This window comes from Symphodus melops, assembly GCF_947650265.1.
Source record: "Symphodus melops genome assembly, chromosome: 2".
NCBI lineage: Eukaryota > Metazoa > Chordata > Actinopteri > Labriformes > Labridae > Symphodus > Symphodus melops.
Window position 1 is genome coordinate 27,155,617 of NC_136692.1, and position 15,761 is coordinate 27,171,377.

The window sequence follows — 15,761 nt, forward strand, 5'->3', positions numbered from 1 at the left end:
ATAAAAACAAACATGCAGTACACACAGGACAGGGTTGATTATAGCAATAACCTGACACTTAGATGTTTTGGAGATGGTCAAACATTGTCAGCTCCCCGAGGTGGGCGTGTCACCCCCCTTGGGGAGGGGCTACAGCCCTTTGTGATGTCACAAAGGTTAAATCAAATGGCCTTTTTAAGCACATTTTCTAAAAAGTTGAACAGACAGAATAAAACCTTTTACATTACTGGGGGTTTGTAGACGAACTATGGACACATTATTGTTAGAAAAACATGGTGAAGTGTAATTGAATCATGTGTGACTTTTAATTAGTTATTTGATGCCAATGAAAGGGATAGAAAAGCTCTGTTGACAATGTGGCTGCGCTGCTGTGTGCATCTTATTAGGAAGGAAAAAGAAGGAAGAGCAAACAGAAGACTTCCCTAAACACGTTGTGTCTGCTTCAAACAGATACAAGCATGTCTTCTACTTGAGCCTGAACCATTTCAAAAGTGTTCTTACAGTTTTATCGCTCAGTTCAAGTTGTGTTTTGGTTGGTTCGATCAGTGGCTTGTTTGGCTGCAGTGGACGTTCTGTCTGTCTGTCTTTACACACCGTCACTGGTGGGAACATATTTAAGGTGCATTTAGGATCCATTCAGATCAAATGCCTACTGCCACTCTGTAAATGTTATGTGTACACACACTTGTCCTGGGCCAGACCTCCCACTCCCCCGTAACCAAGGCAACAGCTAAAATGAGATTCCAACAAGTAGCCTTTCGCCTGCATATCCTGTCCTTTATTATTTTTATTATTTTTTTATAATGTCTTAAAATGCCAACATATTGGAAGCAATGTGGTGCACTGTGCCTTGTATGGGTTCAAGAAGGGACAGAGCAGAACATCTCAGCCACGCGTGTTAGAGTGAACATGTGAATACGGTAAAAACGAACCATCAGGACATCAGCCTTTATTTATTATAATGATTATAAAACACTTAATCACAGGGTACCGCTGAGTCAATCAATCAACTCATCGCCACAACTGTTTGTAGTGTTCAAACTTATGAACCAAATACTGTCCAACGTTCTCAGCCTGGGGTCAGGTCCACACCTCTGGAGGTTTTTATTTTCTTTCACTATTCAGAGAATTGAATGGGTTCCGGTACATCCAGTATGAATGTCAGGATACCAGAGTTCTGCGCCTTTAGTAAATTGTAGGAGTCTAAATAACTATCGGCTTTCCCCCTCTATGAGTTTTTCCCCCTACTAAAGGCAGACCTGCCGCTCAGTCTGACTGAGGGGGCATGATTGGATAATCACAGATAAACAGGTATATCCTCCTGAAGGTTGGGCTTGACTCCTGGCTCATCTCATTCCCATCTCAAGCGTAAAGACTCCATTCCAGGTTTGACAGCTCCTCTGTGCATGCTTAGTTAAAATGACCCATTCTTGTATGTTTATCTACAGTATGTCTCAAGATTTATGTTTCAGTTTGTGAATGTTCTCAATCCACTCTCCACGCTCCGATGTTTACATTTCTTTGTGCACTGAGGCCTATTCTGCTACCTCTCGCCCCTAGTTTCTCCTTTACTGTTCATTTTCTTTGCAACTCAAGAAAACATGGCCGCTTGTCACAGTTAGTTGAAGGTGTGAGCTGCCAAGTTTGTTTCATTCTCATGAGTTTAATCTGTAGGAGAGGAGGACAGTGTTTAAGTCTACATTTACACAAGGTGAATAATGAGTCTGTGCACTTGTTACTCGTCTCAAGTCATTTGTTAAATGACAATTTTAGAAATAAAATTTCAACTAAAAGACTTCAATGTGTCCAATGTGAGTATGTGTACACACACGTTGCATGAAATGTCCTGTTGCGTGTTTTCATTTGACAGCTGTGTGCATGTGGAGTGTGTGTTCAGAGCAGCTGGATCACAACAGCCTGTCCGTTCAGTCACAACACAGAAGAGTCGAAGGAGGATAGACCATGCTGCGGTTAGGAGAAATCATCCAAAACAGACAATTTTTCACAGCATTAATTTGACCCAAATATGTCACAGTAAGCCAGGAAGTGTTTCCCGTGCCGCACCATGCAGCACTTTCACTGGTTGGAGCGAGAGGGTGAAAGAAATATCAGGCTATATCTGTCCTGGGAAACTCTCCAAGGTAAGTGTTTGGGATCTCTGAGTGACTGCGACTGTGTCATAGTTTGTGTGTGTGCAAACGATGGGGTTACAAATCAGACAGGGTAGCAGAAGGGCACATTTCTACCCCCACTTACAGGCTGCGGCTTCCACAAACACGGTGGTACGAGGCGATGAGGGAAAACAAAAACACTGAGAATCTCTCTTTGGAACTTCTGGGCTTCAGGACGAGCAAAACCACCGCAGGCTGATCAGTACCTGAATCTTTTGGCATTGATCCGCTCACTTGTGACAGACTCCTGAATATAATAGGAAGGAGAGAGTGTGAAATATAGAGGATACCTAACAAGACAAAGAAGAGCAATCATGCCGAGCTCAGGAGGTGCTGAGTGAGTCAAACAGCTGCATGTTCACAGCTTCATGTGTGCTATCTCTGCGTGTGTATGTGAGCCAACTGTACGAAATGTTAACATTGAATGCTGTTGCCATGAAGCCAGTTCGACTTAAAACATAATTTTACACATATCCATTGACGATTTAGTCAGATTTTCTTCATGTCAACACTTTAGTTTAGTTGCTGCGTGCAGAGCCAGAGAGTCTAAATACAGCTCAGTGTCACATGAGGAAATTAGAGCTACAAGTGCAGTGCCTGTATGTGAGAGAGTACTAATGTGTGTCTTGTTTGAAGCCCAAAGGGGGAAGATTTCTCCACCGCCATCCTGAAGCAGAAACAGAGGCCCAACAGACTCATTGTGGACGAATCTCTAAATGAAGACAACAGTATAGTCAGCCTGTCCCAGGTCTGCGTGTGTCTGAGTGTCGCGGTCTGTGAAAGGTTTGAGTCCAGTCAAGTTGCTTTTTTTCCTAAGACTTGTGTTTCCACTAGAATAAGACGGAGGAGCTTCAGCTCTTCCGGGGTGACACGGTGGTGTTGAAAGGGAGGAAGCGTCGTCAGACGGTGTGTATCGTCCTGACTGAGAACACATGTGGGGTAGAGCGGGTCCGCGTGAACCGCGTGACGCGCAACAACCTGCGTGTCCGGCTCGGTGATGTCGTCAGGTAAATCTCACACCTGTATACTTGCTGTGATGTGAGGTGTGACAACATTAGCAGAAATAATCTGTATCCATTGATGTGTTTTATCCCAGCATTCATGCCTGCCCTGATATCAAGTACGGGAAAAGGATCCATGTTCTTCCAATAGATGACACTATTGAAGGCCTCACAGGAAACCTCTTTGAAGTTTTCCTCAAACCTTATTTTCTTGAAGCCTACCGGCCTGTACATGAAGGTACTGTGCACAAACTCACCCACAGTGAAAACCTCTGCTGATAAAATGACCCTGATCCTGTAAATCCAAAAATATTCCCTGTCCGTCTCTCAAGAATAAGTTCTAAGCTGGTGTCAAGCACTTATTATAATAAAGGGCGATTCCATCAGAATGAATGCTCACATGTCACACACAGTACACACAGACTGTGGTGTTCTCCAGAGAACTGTTCTGGGACCTTTGCTGTTCCTGATCTTCATAATGCATCTAAAGTCTGCTTTTATTTCTGATGACGGCCTTATGTGTCCTGTATTTTGTCTGAGCCAAAATGACTGTGTAAGCCAAGGATTGTTCTGGTTGGTTGAAGAAGGGCCGTATTCTCAATACTTGTCAGTAATTGGTTAATCAGCCTCAGGAGATGCCAGTCGGCTCAGACCGTTTCTTTAGAAACCAGCAAGAGTGCCAGAATGGACGCTATGCTAGACAATCCTGCAGAATGAGCAATCTGTGTCACATTGTTTAACACATTTCAAGAAAAAATGACAAAATCTAAGAGTGTGTTATATTTAGATTTTTTTCAGGGCTTTACTCCGCTGTAAGCAAGAGACTTACTTTTAACAAAGTTGGCACACAACATGTCTTACTTTGCCTGCAGTTCACTCTTCAGTTTAATAGCACACTGATATTTTTGCTGTGCATTTTGTATATCTGCATCCTAGTTTGAATAAAAGATTAGTAGTGTCCAGTACGTCGGGGAACTCTGGATGGTGAGTGATGAAGGCTGCAGGCACGACGCTGGTGTCCTCTCATTCACAAAGGTCAGAGGTACAGTACAGTCCAAGTCCAACGTGTAGCTCTCTCTGGGTTTGTGGACTCAGATTACAAAACCTGCATCACCAGGTAACTTTGGATCTCTCCTGTCCTCCCCCCCCCCACACACACACACACACCCTCGTTTACATTTACTCCATAAAAGTATCCTCACATATCCACAGTAAACAGCAGGTCATTGGCAATGCAAAAACGGTTAACTTATCAGTTTTGTCTCTGTCAAAGACCCAAACAGCTGATCGGTGTGTTGAAGCCAGAGGAAACGTGGCGTTCTAAAGTAATGCTGAAACAAAATGGCTTGCAGATGGCAAAGTACAGTACAGCACTTTAGAGTCTTTTAGGTCCCGTATTCAATCCTGACATGTTACAATGGTCTGTAGAGATGTATATTATAGCTTGCGTGTCTGCACTCTTTCCAGTTTCTCAATAAAGCAACCGAGCTGACTGCTTTATTTAAGTACCTCATAAAAACACCACTTCAAAGAATCTGAGAAGAATCATTTTTGATGTCTGGATAAGTAGGAACTTCTAATAAAGCTAAATGAAGATAAGATGTTAGCCAATAAATGAGAGGCATCCAGTTTTGCACTGACAGGACATCTGGTCTCACAGATGTCATCACAAACACTTCTGACCTCAACTTTACGGCCCTTATTTCTCCCATCTCTAAAGTAGCAACAGTAGACCTCTGTGTAGCCTAGAGTAGCCTACCAAAAGCTGCAATGCCTGCAGTCCAAGGTTTAACTAAACTAGAGCCGACATACAGTAAGAGATCTGAAAGCTGCAGATTTGTGCACGATGAATCCTGCAACTTTCAGAAGGGATTTTAAAGTTGTTCTCATTGTTTTAAAGGTGTTACATGATGCCAGCTTGCAACTCCCCCATGAGCATGATTATTGTGTCAAACTTGTGTTTTTGATGTCTTGTACTTTCTCTGTGGAAAAGTAAAACACATGGCATTGCTTTCTGTGCATGCAAGTTCATTATCCTTCATTTATTCCAGGCGTAACTTCACTCTTTACTTGCACCATTTGGTTACTTTGGGTATCTAGTTCACATTTCGATGTTTCTAAACTCTTCATCTGTGTTTTCAGGAGACATCTTCTTGGTGAGGGGGAGCATGCGGGCGGTGGAGTTCAAAGTGGTGGAGACAGATCCCAGCCCGCATTGCATCGTCGCCCCGGATACGGTCATTTACTGTGAGGGAGAGCCAATCAAGAGAGAGGTGAAACTCCCAGCTCTGTGCTGTCATGCGTGTCTCTTACTGCACTGTTCTGACTGCTAGTGTGTAGAAATGGGATGTTTTTAGGAAGTAATTCTTCTGGCTCACAGTCTGTACAAAAGGAGGTTAAAGGCCTTAATGTCATTCATTGTTTTATCAGCTGCCGGTTTGAAGTCTTCTTTGTCACCAGGGTTGCAGATTTCCCCGAATTATACTTAAAGAGCCTTTTTCAAATACTTATATCCTCACATCTTTTGGTTTGTCACCCTTCTTTAAAACTGTCTTGAAGCGTATTGCATTATCATCTACCACACTTTCTAAAATCTAATGATATGGTGTGAATTTATACAATTGAGAGCCCGGGTTAGAACTTTGGACACGATTACTTTTTCTTCATATTTGATGCCTTAATAAAATTGGTGTCTCAGTTTGAACGTTATTCGGCCATATTTGCTTGATTTCACAACTAGCATCAGGAACCATGTTCATATCGAAGTAGATACTCAATCTGATCTGAATCTTTGAAACGTCCCTGTCACAGGACGAGGAGGAGAATCTTAACGACATCGGCTACGACGACATCGGAGGCTGTCGGAAGCAGCTGGCCCAAATCAAAGAGATGGTGGAGCTTCCTCTCAGACACCCCGGACTTTTTAAGGCGATAGGAGTCAAGGTGTCATTCATATAGACAATCTCTGAACTTATTTATTAGTGCTGTTAACACTTCTCGCCATAAAGGTTTCACACGTTCCTTCCTTCCTCTCTGTCAGCCCCCCAGAGGTATCCTGCTCTACGGCCCTGCAGGCACTGGGAAGACTCTGGTGGCCAGAGCTGTAGCCAATGAAACTGGTGCCTTCTTCTTCCTCATCAATGGTAAGGTTGTAGTTCACAAAGTGACACTATGTTGTGCAGAGAAAGAAATCAGGTCTAAAGGTTTGAATTCTCAGTACAGAAATTTACCAAAACTGTTTTTACACTTCTATTTTATGTGTTGGAGAAAATATATTATACATGCTCATTAATATTCTCTGTAGGTCCTGAAATCATGAGTAAGCTGGCAGGAGAGTCAGAGAGCAACCTGAGGAAGGCGTTTGAGGAGGCGGAGAAAAACGCTCCATCTATCATTTTTATTGATGAACTGGATGCCATCGCTCCCAAGCGAGAGAAAGTAACCAACAGAGAACAAGAACAACATGTCTGCTTCAGCTGTATAAGGTCCATTTAAGTGTGTGTGTGTGTGTGTGTGTGTGTGTGTGTGTGCGTGTGTAGACCCATGGTGAAGTGGAAAGACGTATAGTCTCCCAGCTCCTGACCCTGATGGATGGCCTGAAGCAAAGAGCTCATGTGGTTGTCATGGCAGCCACAAACCGACCAAACAGCGTGGACTCTGCTCTGAGACGTTTCGGTCAGGATAGCTTCACACGCAGCCCATAACATATGGATATACAATAAACCGTTCTGATAGGCTGATGTCTCTCTGCAGGCAGGTTTGACCGGGAGATCGACATCGGAATCCCGGATTTGACGGGCAGACTGGAGATCCTGCAGATTCACACCAAGAACATGAAGATGGGTGACGACGTGGATCTGGAGAGGGTAAGGAAGCATCAGCGTGGACCAAACATACACTCGAGTCCATTTATACCTTTCAAGTGTGCAGGACTTTTTGCTTTTCTTACGTTTATGAGTGAATTGAACATCTGTTGGTTTGATTGGAGGGGAGTCATTCCCATTTTAATAAAAACCAAATGATCCTTACCTGTAGCTTCTATGATCTGATCGGGCCATGATGGACTTTCGTGCCTCAATGTTCACTACAAGAATGATGAAGTGTGATGTGGTGGAAATCCAGCCCGACTTCAAAATTAGTTGTACGTCAAAAATTGGGTCTGAAACAGGCAGAAATTGCAGCGTGCACCCGGCTTTAGATTAAAGTCAGAATTCTTAAAGGAGTAATGTGAAACTCTGGCCCCTAGTGTTTGGAATTGGTACTGCAGTCCACATTCAAAACATTAAAGAGAGCTTCCCCCCCTCAATTTTTTTGCTGATAAAATAGAGAGAATCTAGATTTTACTCTCAGAACTGCAGTCATATCTGTAAAATAAAAAGAGTCAGATCAAGAAGAAATGTTTTCAGTGGCCCTGATCCTTCTTCCTAACCTCGAATGTATCATTAAATGTGAATCTTTACAGAGGAACGTTTATGGCCTTCTCTGACAGCAACGTTAAAGAAATGATTGATCATGTCGCTGATGGTCTCGCTTGCTGTCATAGCTTATAAAGACGCATCAGCTGATTCATGACCAGACCAAAACTCCTCCCGAGACCTTTTAAGGAGGTCGTTGTAAATGTTGCTGTTATAATAACTTGGTACAGATATTTTTACTGGGGTAAAGTGATTAAAGTTTATTTTTTATTTTTCCAGTGAACTCAAACTGTTGCTCATATACGAGTGATGTTTTGAACATCCTTCAAGTGAACACATTCTTCAATATAAGCTTTAAACCAATCCAAAAAATATGACCACAAACTCAAATATTCAGCCACCTCCAGACGGCATCTGTCCCGGTCTTGATATGCTCATGTACTGTTTCATACATGAACATAGTTGTCTGAGTCCTTTGACCCTTCTCAGATCGCCAAAGAGACACACGGTCATGTGGGCGCAGACATGGCTGCTCTGTGCTCAGAAGCTGCTCTGCAGGCCATCCGCAAGAAGATGACCCTCATAAACCTGGAGGACGATACCATCGACGCCGACCTGCTCAACTCGCTGGCCGTCAACATGGACGACTTCCAAGTGCAAACACACACACACACACACACACACACACACACACACACACACCTACCTGTGAGAGAGATTAGTTAGATTACATTTAGAAGTGAACATTTTATGATGACTGAAGACGCCATCTTGTCCTCCCTCAGTGGGCGCTGAGTCAGAGCAACCCCTCCGCTCTGAGAGAGACGGTCGCAGAGGTTCCTCAGGTGAGCTGGGAGGACGTCGGCGGTCTAGACGAGGTCAAGAGAGAACTGCAAGAGCTGGTTCAGGTGGTAGAAACGCTCAAAATAATTAAAACCACCAAACTCTGCATGGACCTACAATTGCTCGTACCGTTAACCACCCATCTCTGTCCCACTCCCCTCAGTACCCTGTCGAGTATCCAGATAAGTTCCTGAAGTTCGGCATGACTCCGTCTCGTGGCGTGCTGTTTTACGGCCCTCCAGGCTGTGGGAAAACTCTTCTGGCTAAAGCCATCGCCAATGAATGCCAAGCCAACTTTATCTCCATCAAAGGACCTGAGATGCTCACCATGTGGTTCGGAGAATCAGAGGCCAACGTCAGAGACGTGTTTGATAAAGTGAGGGTGAAAACAATACAGCCAGGAATGAATCCTCGTGGGATTTTAAGTCAAGGCAGCTGAGTGTGTTTAGGTCAAACTTTACCCCCTGATGTCCTTCTCTCCCCCAGGCCAGACAGGCAGCCCCCTGTATCCTGTTCTTCGATGAGTTGGACTCCATCGCCAAATCCAGAGGAGGTGGAGCTGGGGATGCAGGTGGAGCAGCTGACAGAGTCATAAACCAGATCCTCACAGAGATGGACGGCATGTCCGACAAAAAGAACGTTTTCATTATTGGTGCCACAAACAGGTGCACGCTCTGGGATGTCTTGTTCCTGCACTGGTTCTGAGAGTAAAACACACTTTGAATCAAACAGACATCCTGACCTGTCTCTCTGTTCATCTCGCTGTTTTCATTCCTCACACCAGACCGGACATCATAGACGCTGCCATCCTGCGGCCGGGCCGTTTGGACCAGCTCATCTACATCCCGCTCCCAGACAAACCATCGCGCAAAGCCATTCTCAACGCCAACCTACGCAAGTCTCCTGTGGCACAAGTCAGTGATACACACACATGGAGAGCTCTGTGTGAAGTGTCTACATCGAGTATTGCAGAGTGAGAGCAGGAACTCATCTTTTGGTTTCAATTCATACGATGGAAGGAGACGGAGAGATGCTGTCATGTATTTAATAAGACAGATTTATCAGGAAAACCAGCTTTGTTATCCAAAGAAAACAAGAAAACTAAGTCTTGAGCTCAGAAAAAACATCTGTTTTTTTAAATAAAATTCATAGAAAAACTATCATTGTTACCCCCAATAACGTAAAAATACATCAAGATCTTTAGTGAGCAACCAGAAATGACTTCCCGTCACAGGAAAATGGATAAAAGCTAACAGGATTTTACTGCTTAAACTGCTTTTACTTAATATTTAGTTACGAGAGTAACCCCAGCTCTCAGAATGAAAGGGAATCGATACATTACAACGTTTGTGTTTTGCTCCTCTTTTCTCTCCTTCCTGTAGGATGTGGACCTGGATTACCTGTCTGGTATCACAGACGGTTTCTCTGGAGCCGACCTGACAGAGATCTGCCAGCGGGCCTGTAAGCTGGCCATCCGTGAGGCCATCGAGGCCGAGATCAAGGCAGAGCGTCAGAGGCAGAACAGAGCGGACATCCCCATGGTCAGACTGCTAAAGCTGCGCTGTATTTAAACTCCTTAACATGTTCATATTTCCAGAATGAACCCACTGGGCCCCTCTACCACAGCCTCAGCCAGCCTTTGATTTTGATACAATCTCACCTCCGATACTCAAATGACCCATTCAAGGCTTTAAATGAAGGTCTTCAAAATGTTCCTCCTTTAATACTTTTCAGTTATGACGCATTTAAAAGGAAAAATCATTTTACTGATCCACACTATCCAAAAGCAGTGACACTTTAAAACAACACTTGTTTTTCATAAAGGCATAGGAAGAGATGAATCTGTGAAAAAAATCAAGCAAAAACTGAGGTGATCAACTAAATTCATAGGCAAGAACCAAAAATGTTGCCCACACACACACACACACACAAATACAAATACAAATACAAAGCTCAGGATCTGCTCAGGACTCTTCTCTCCTTGATAAAAACACACCCATGCTCCACTCCTCAAACAATACCCGGCTGTGTGTGCTCGGTACAGACAGAGGAAGTGGGAGATAAAAAAGTTCCCTAAAGGGCGGCTGTGTGTTTTGTAACTATCAGCCTTTGGACTGGGAACACACACACACACACACACACACTCAGTGTACTGTGTCCACATTAAGATGTTCAGGTTTTTGATTTGATGTCTACAGGATGAGGACTTTGATCCGGTCCCAGAGATCAGGAAGGACCACTTTGAAGAGGCGATGCGATTCGCTCGTCGCTCAGTCAGCGACAACGACATTCGAAAATATGAAATGTTCTCTCAGACTCTGCAGCAGAGCCGAGGCTTTGGAAACTTCAGGTACACATATATATGTGGAGCACGCGTTTTCCTGAGGACACATTCGAGGCTCACTGATTTTTTTCTTCCCATAGGTTTCCTTCTGCAACCGGTACCCGCGATGGAACTCAGGGGTCAGGCCCCGGGTCAGGCCTGTTCAGAGAGGAGGGTGAAGATGATCTCTATCAGTGACAAAAACTCATTAAAACTTCAGCTGCACAATGTTTTTCAGTGATACACTGCTGCACTTCACTTCCTTGAAGAGGTGAAACCTGAAGGAGAGGAAAAGAGGGGTGAAGGGGAGAAACAAAAGGGAAGCCTGCTGACAAAGTTTTTGCTTTTTAAAGAGCATAAAAACATGTTGTGTAACAGTAAAACAATAAGAAACAAGTGTTAGAAAATAAAAAGAATATATTCTGTTAGGCTATTGAATTGTTTTAATTGATGTAAATTAGAAATATAAATGACCACAGACGCTTTGAGTTGACACTTTAAAATGTGATGTGTTTGCACTATGGAAATGAGGTGAGTTGTGTGTGTGTGTATGTTTAACGTGAGAAATAAATGTTTGTATATGCCTCTAGGATCAATCCAACAAGCTTTATTTTGTAATACTGGCTCAGTTTTCTTTTCAGTGTACAAATGAAAATCTTTGCTGTTGTACAGGTGGCCATTTTTCGAAACTACGCAATGCATCTTGGATGCACATAAAAAAAAGTTATAAAAGTGTCTATCTATCTATCTATCTATCTATCTATCTATCTATCTATCTATCTATCTATCTATCTATCTATCTATCTATCTATCTATCTATCTATCTATCTATCTATCTATCTATCTATCGGTCATATGAAATACACCCAAATACAATGAATCTCAGATCAACTTCAATGTTCAAAAACATCATGCTACAGATATTTGAAACTATGACGGTGGCTGGGAGGTGCAAACACTTTAACCAGGACAAACTACTACTGGGGCTTCACAGCATGGATGGCTTATTACATCAACCACCTGCTGTACACGCCGTCCAGTAAGTATTCCTGCATCCAGACCCTCATATCAACCAGTCACTCTCTCACTCCTTTAGTTTCATGTTCACTTTTTCTTTCTGCAGTTTAACAGGGAGCAACAAATCCGATTGGCTCTCAGCCACATTTTCATAGATTCTTCTTGTTACGATTCTGTCTTTCCTTCAATCTGTTATTTATGGAGCATTTGATGTTTTTAACTGATAAAACACACAATGAATACGGGTTTACTTTTGTTTGTCTTTGTCCGCCTGAGAAGTTTACCAAAGGAGTATTTCTAATAGTTACTGAGCCTGATACTTTCAGTACTTGATCACTCATGCTGCTCTGAAATGAGTCCCTCAGAAATGAACTTAAAAAGATGTTCTTCACAGTACTTCCTGGGATGTGTGTTTAAGACATTTCCAACATTTATTCTCACACATCTTAATGTATTTCAGTTCCTTTCAATATAAGTACCAAAAAACATTTTCCAACCTAAGAATTCCTATAACATCAAATATCAACTACAAGTCAACGAACCATCAGATTCAACTTCACAAAAAGATCTTTACGCTCTCTTAATCTGATAACTGCTTCAGAACTTCCTCCAGTTTATGAGCTGTTTCTTGTATTTGTATTTACTGTATTTTATTTCGGACATTTATTCAACTTTATTCATGACATTTTTGCTTTTTTTCTCTGCGGCTTTCATTTTTTGCGGCTTGGCTAAAAAAAACTTTAAAAAGCTAAAAATAATTCAACAAGTTAAACATGTATTATTCACAGCTGCATCGATTATTCAAACAATATTAAATCAATACTATTAAACAATCGTTGTCAGTAAGTGGAACCTTTAATGTGTGAACTGGGGGAAAGTGTTTCCTGAGGTACCGCTCGGCTGATTATTTCCGGTGACAAGCGGAAGTAGAAGCAAGGGGCTTGTGGAGGTGACCGAATGGAGGAAAGCATTTAGGAAATATACAAATAAATCCTTCTTCACAAAGTAAGCTAAAGTGCAAACAGGTGTTTGGAGCCATGGGAGCTCACCTGGTCAGACGGTACGTTACCGAGCGGGACACCGAACCGGACCCGGACCGAAAGTTCCAGTTCGACCCCGAGTTTGGTTTCGGAGAGAGAAAAGAGAGAGGTGAGAAAAGAAAGCTTTCATTAAAGATCTGTTCTCAAGTCATTCTAATCATTTATATTATTAAGCCTGCCTAAAGTTAGCCATATTAGCTCTTTTGTTTATTAAATTTATTTGGTTATTCTATTTGTTTGTGTATTTTGGGGGGGTTATTTTTTTACGTTTATTTTTATTTATGTATTCGTTTATTTTATTTATTTGTTTATTTTGTCAGCACTGTTTGGGTTTAAAGTGAACTGCGGCTGTCTCACTAAATGTCACAGTTTGTCTACATCTTTTTGTCTCAGTCGAGCTGGACGATATGTCCTCAAATCACGATTAATCGAACATTTGACCTCGATAGTGATTATTAAATGATTTTATTAATTTGTTTGCCCTCATAGATAACTGATATGCTCTCGACTGTAAATGTGTTCAGCTATTAAAGCTGGTGTGTTGTTTATAATGACAGTTTATTTATTGAATATTTAAGACTGAAATCGAAGCATCGCTGGAAATAAAAATGACACGTTTTAGTTTTAAAAGTACAAATTAACTTCTTTAAAACAGTAGAAAATAAATAACTTGCATGTCTTGCAGTGTTTACATCATTGGACTTTTTTTTTGTCTTCTCTAAAAACAAAAAAGTGTCCAAACGGCGTGACGTGGACGAGTTTACATAGGTTAGAGGTTTTGAATGTTGGTTTGATTTTTAAACCCACGTGTTTATATTTTGTGAAGGATAAGAGTTATTCACATTAAGGCACCTTGCTGGTCCAGTCGACGGAGCTGTTAGTCCAGACGCTTTAAACCCGCCTCAGCTCCAGCTGTCAGCCTTCAGGTTTACTGAAAACACTTCCTGTATGACAGCCGCCATCGTCGGGCTTCCAAAGCTCCCTTCAGTAACCAAACGGCGACGTCGCTCAGGCTTAGTCCTCACAGACGATTTGTAAACAAACACTGTGCGTGGTCATGAACACGTTGAAAGGTAATATATTCTGAATGTACTGTGAATGCATATCGGTTTAAAACATTACTTTCTGGTCTCATGAACTTGTAATAGATCCAGAAGAACAAATCTGAGTGGACGCCTGGCCATAGTGATAACCAAACGTTCACTACAGGATACATCGAGCTTCAGTCACTGGTGACGGCTCCTGACGGGGGTCTCTGTTAAAGGCCGGCCTTCACTGCGGAACGCTGAAACTTGTTTTTGATTTTCAGTGATGGTAGCCACGCAGGAGCAGATGAACTTGGCCCAGCTTCCTCTGGAGCAGAGGGACTACTGCGCCCAGTACCTCATGAAATTCATGAAGTGCAAGAGGGACAACTTTCCCAACTTTATGGCCTGCAAGCACGAGAGACACGACTGGGACTACTGCGAGAACCAGGAGTGAGTATCCAGTGAACACACGTCAGAGCTGAGTCCACCCCCAATGAGAGCAGTGCTTTTCTTTAGAGTGTTGGTTCCTCAACATTTCCTGGCCTAAAACCCCCGGACCCCCCCCCCCACACCGGCCAGCACACTGACACAGCGGTCAGTGTTCGCCTTTGTTTAAATGAGCCCTTAACTAATGTGGAACTGCTGTGCTGCCTCCAGCCAGCATGGCTAATGTTCAAACTGCCTGCTGCTGATCTTTTCCCAGCGATAGTGAGACTCCCACTCTGCTGACGTTTGACCATGAAAAACCAATCAGATCAGGTTTGTCCACCTGGTGAATCGCCCAATCACAGCTCTCCCTCTCTGAATCAGCAGTTGGTGATTAAATCAGTGCGATTCAACAGATAGACGTCAGCTGCTGTCATCAGTGCGACGCAAACGTGCTGATGTTTGTCAACATGTTTAATATCTGCTGATGTCACGTCAATGACTTTACGCACGCACGTGTTAAAGCTTTGTATCACTGATCCCTTTTAACATCCGTGACGGAGATGAAGAAAGTGTTGTGGCATCCAAACACTGCGTCCTTTAACGTGCATCTTGTGTTTTTCCATCTCCAGCTACGTGATGCGCATGAAGGAGTACGAAAGAGAGAGGAGGCTCCAGCTGAGGAAGAAGAAAATCGAGGCTCAGGCTCAAGCTGCGTGATCAGTACATCCTCTGATTCTTCCTCGTCTCTGTATATATATGTGCTGCCCTTCACAATAAACAAGATCGTTTAAGCTCCACAACCCTCGGCCTCCTTCAGATCGAAATGTGCACCAACACTCTGGATGACATCACTCGAGAGTTCAGTGTTCTCTGATCGATCAGTCATTTAAAAAAAAAAAAGCTCCTCATATCTCAGGTCAGTTAAGGCTGCTTCACACGGCAGGATTTTAAAATTGTAGGCCGATTTCCCAAACTTTAGAGACCACACACATGACGATAAATAATCGGAGGTTTTACAGTTTTGGTCGTACAATGTGTGGTGAGCGGCCACACGGCAACATCAACACACCACGCACCAACCGATTTCACTCACGAACGTCCCCCGATCAGACGGGAAATCTCACAAAACCTCTCGAGATCAAACGTGATTCCAGAGTCAGCAAACGGACGAAGAGGACGTAACAGGGATCGTTTGTGCTGTTTTTATCTGAAAAAACACGTTTTAAAAAGAGGCGTCGGTCAAAGGAGCGGAGACAACGGGAGCATGAGCTGTACTTGCTACATGTTGATATGGAGGTGAGTAGTTGTTGTTTTGCTCCCGGTGTTTCCTCGCTTCTCACGGGGGGCTCACCTCGTGTTCTGATTGGCTATGCGTCACATTCAACAGGCTCGTGCTCGTTTCCCTTCGGGGGGGGAAACGCCACACATGAGACAACAATCCAACATGTTGAATATCCCTGATTTGAGATCGGAGCGGTCCCGACATTCTTCCGA

General features: G+C 43.1%; 2 protein-coding genes across 2 annotated transcripts; both read left to right on the plus strand.

Annotated features, from left to right (window-relative positions):
• Positions 1-2,144: 2,144 nt before the first annotated feature.
• On the plus strand, positions 2,145-11,345 carry LOC306820610 (transitional endoplasmic reticulum ATPase-like). Its single transcript, XM_079338494.1, has 18 exons — positions 2,145-2,508; positions 2,808-2,919; positions 3,006-3,178; positions 3,268-3,410; positions 5,315-5,445; positions 5,984-6,115; positions 6,213-6,315; positions 6,477-6,610; positions 6,712-6,847; positions 6,926-7,038; positions 8,077-8,241; positions 8,373-8,495; positions 8,594-8,806; positions 8,917-9,095; positions 9,215-9,344; positions 9,813-9,971; positions 10,629-10,780; positions 10,855-11,345. Exons 1-18 carry the CDS (start codon positions 2,486-2,488, stop codon positions 10,949-10,951), a joined length of 2,418 nt encoding a protein of 805 aa, XP_079194620.1. The 5' UTR covers positions 2,145-2,485; the 3' UTR covers positions 10,952-11,345.
• Positions 11,346-12,657: 1,312 nt separating this feature from the next.
• Positions 12,658-15,067, plus strand: ndufb7 (NADH:ubiquinone oxidoreductase subunit B7). The gene is made up of 3 exons (XM_079334134.1): positions 12,658-12,919; positions 14,120-14,288; positions 14,897-15,067. The coding sequence occupies exons 1-3, from the start codon at positions 12,808-12,810 to the stop codon at positions 14,982-14,984; spliced, it is 369 nt and encodes a 122-aa protein (XP_079190260.1). The 5' UTR covers positions 12,658-12,807; the 3' UTR covers positions 14,985-15,067.
• Positions 15,068-15,761: the final 694 nt, after the last annotated feature.

Coding starts and splice junctions, on each gene's coding strand:
- LOC306820610 (XM_079338494.1), top strand. CDS start 2,486: ATGCCGAGCTCAGGAGGTGCTGA. Junction 6,116..6,212: donor TTAAGGCGATAGGAGTCAAG/GTGTCATTCATA, acceptor CCTCTCTGTCAG/CCCCCCAGAGGTATCCTGCT. Junction 9,096..9,214: donor ATTATTGGTGCCACAAACAG/GTGCACGCTCTG, acceptor TCCTCACACCAG/ACCGGACATCATAGACGCTG.
- ndufb7 (XM_079334134.1), top strand. CDS start 12,808: ATGGGAGCTCACCTGGTCAGACGGTACGTTACCGAGCGGGACACCGAA. Junction 12,920..14,119: donor CGGAGAGAGAAAAGAGAGAG/GTGAGAAAAGAA, acceptor TTTGATTTTCAG/TGATGGTAGCCACGCAGGAG. Junction 14,289..14,896: donor GACTACTGCGAGAACCAGGA/GTGAGTATCCAG, acceptor TTCCATCTCCAG/CTACGTGATGCGCATGAAGG.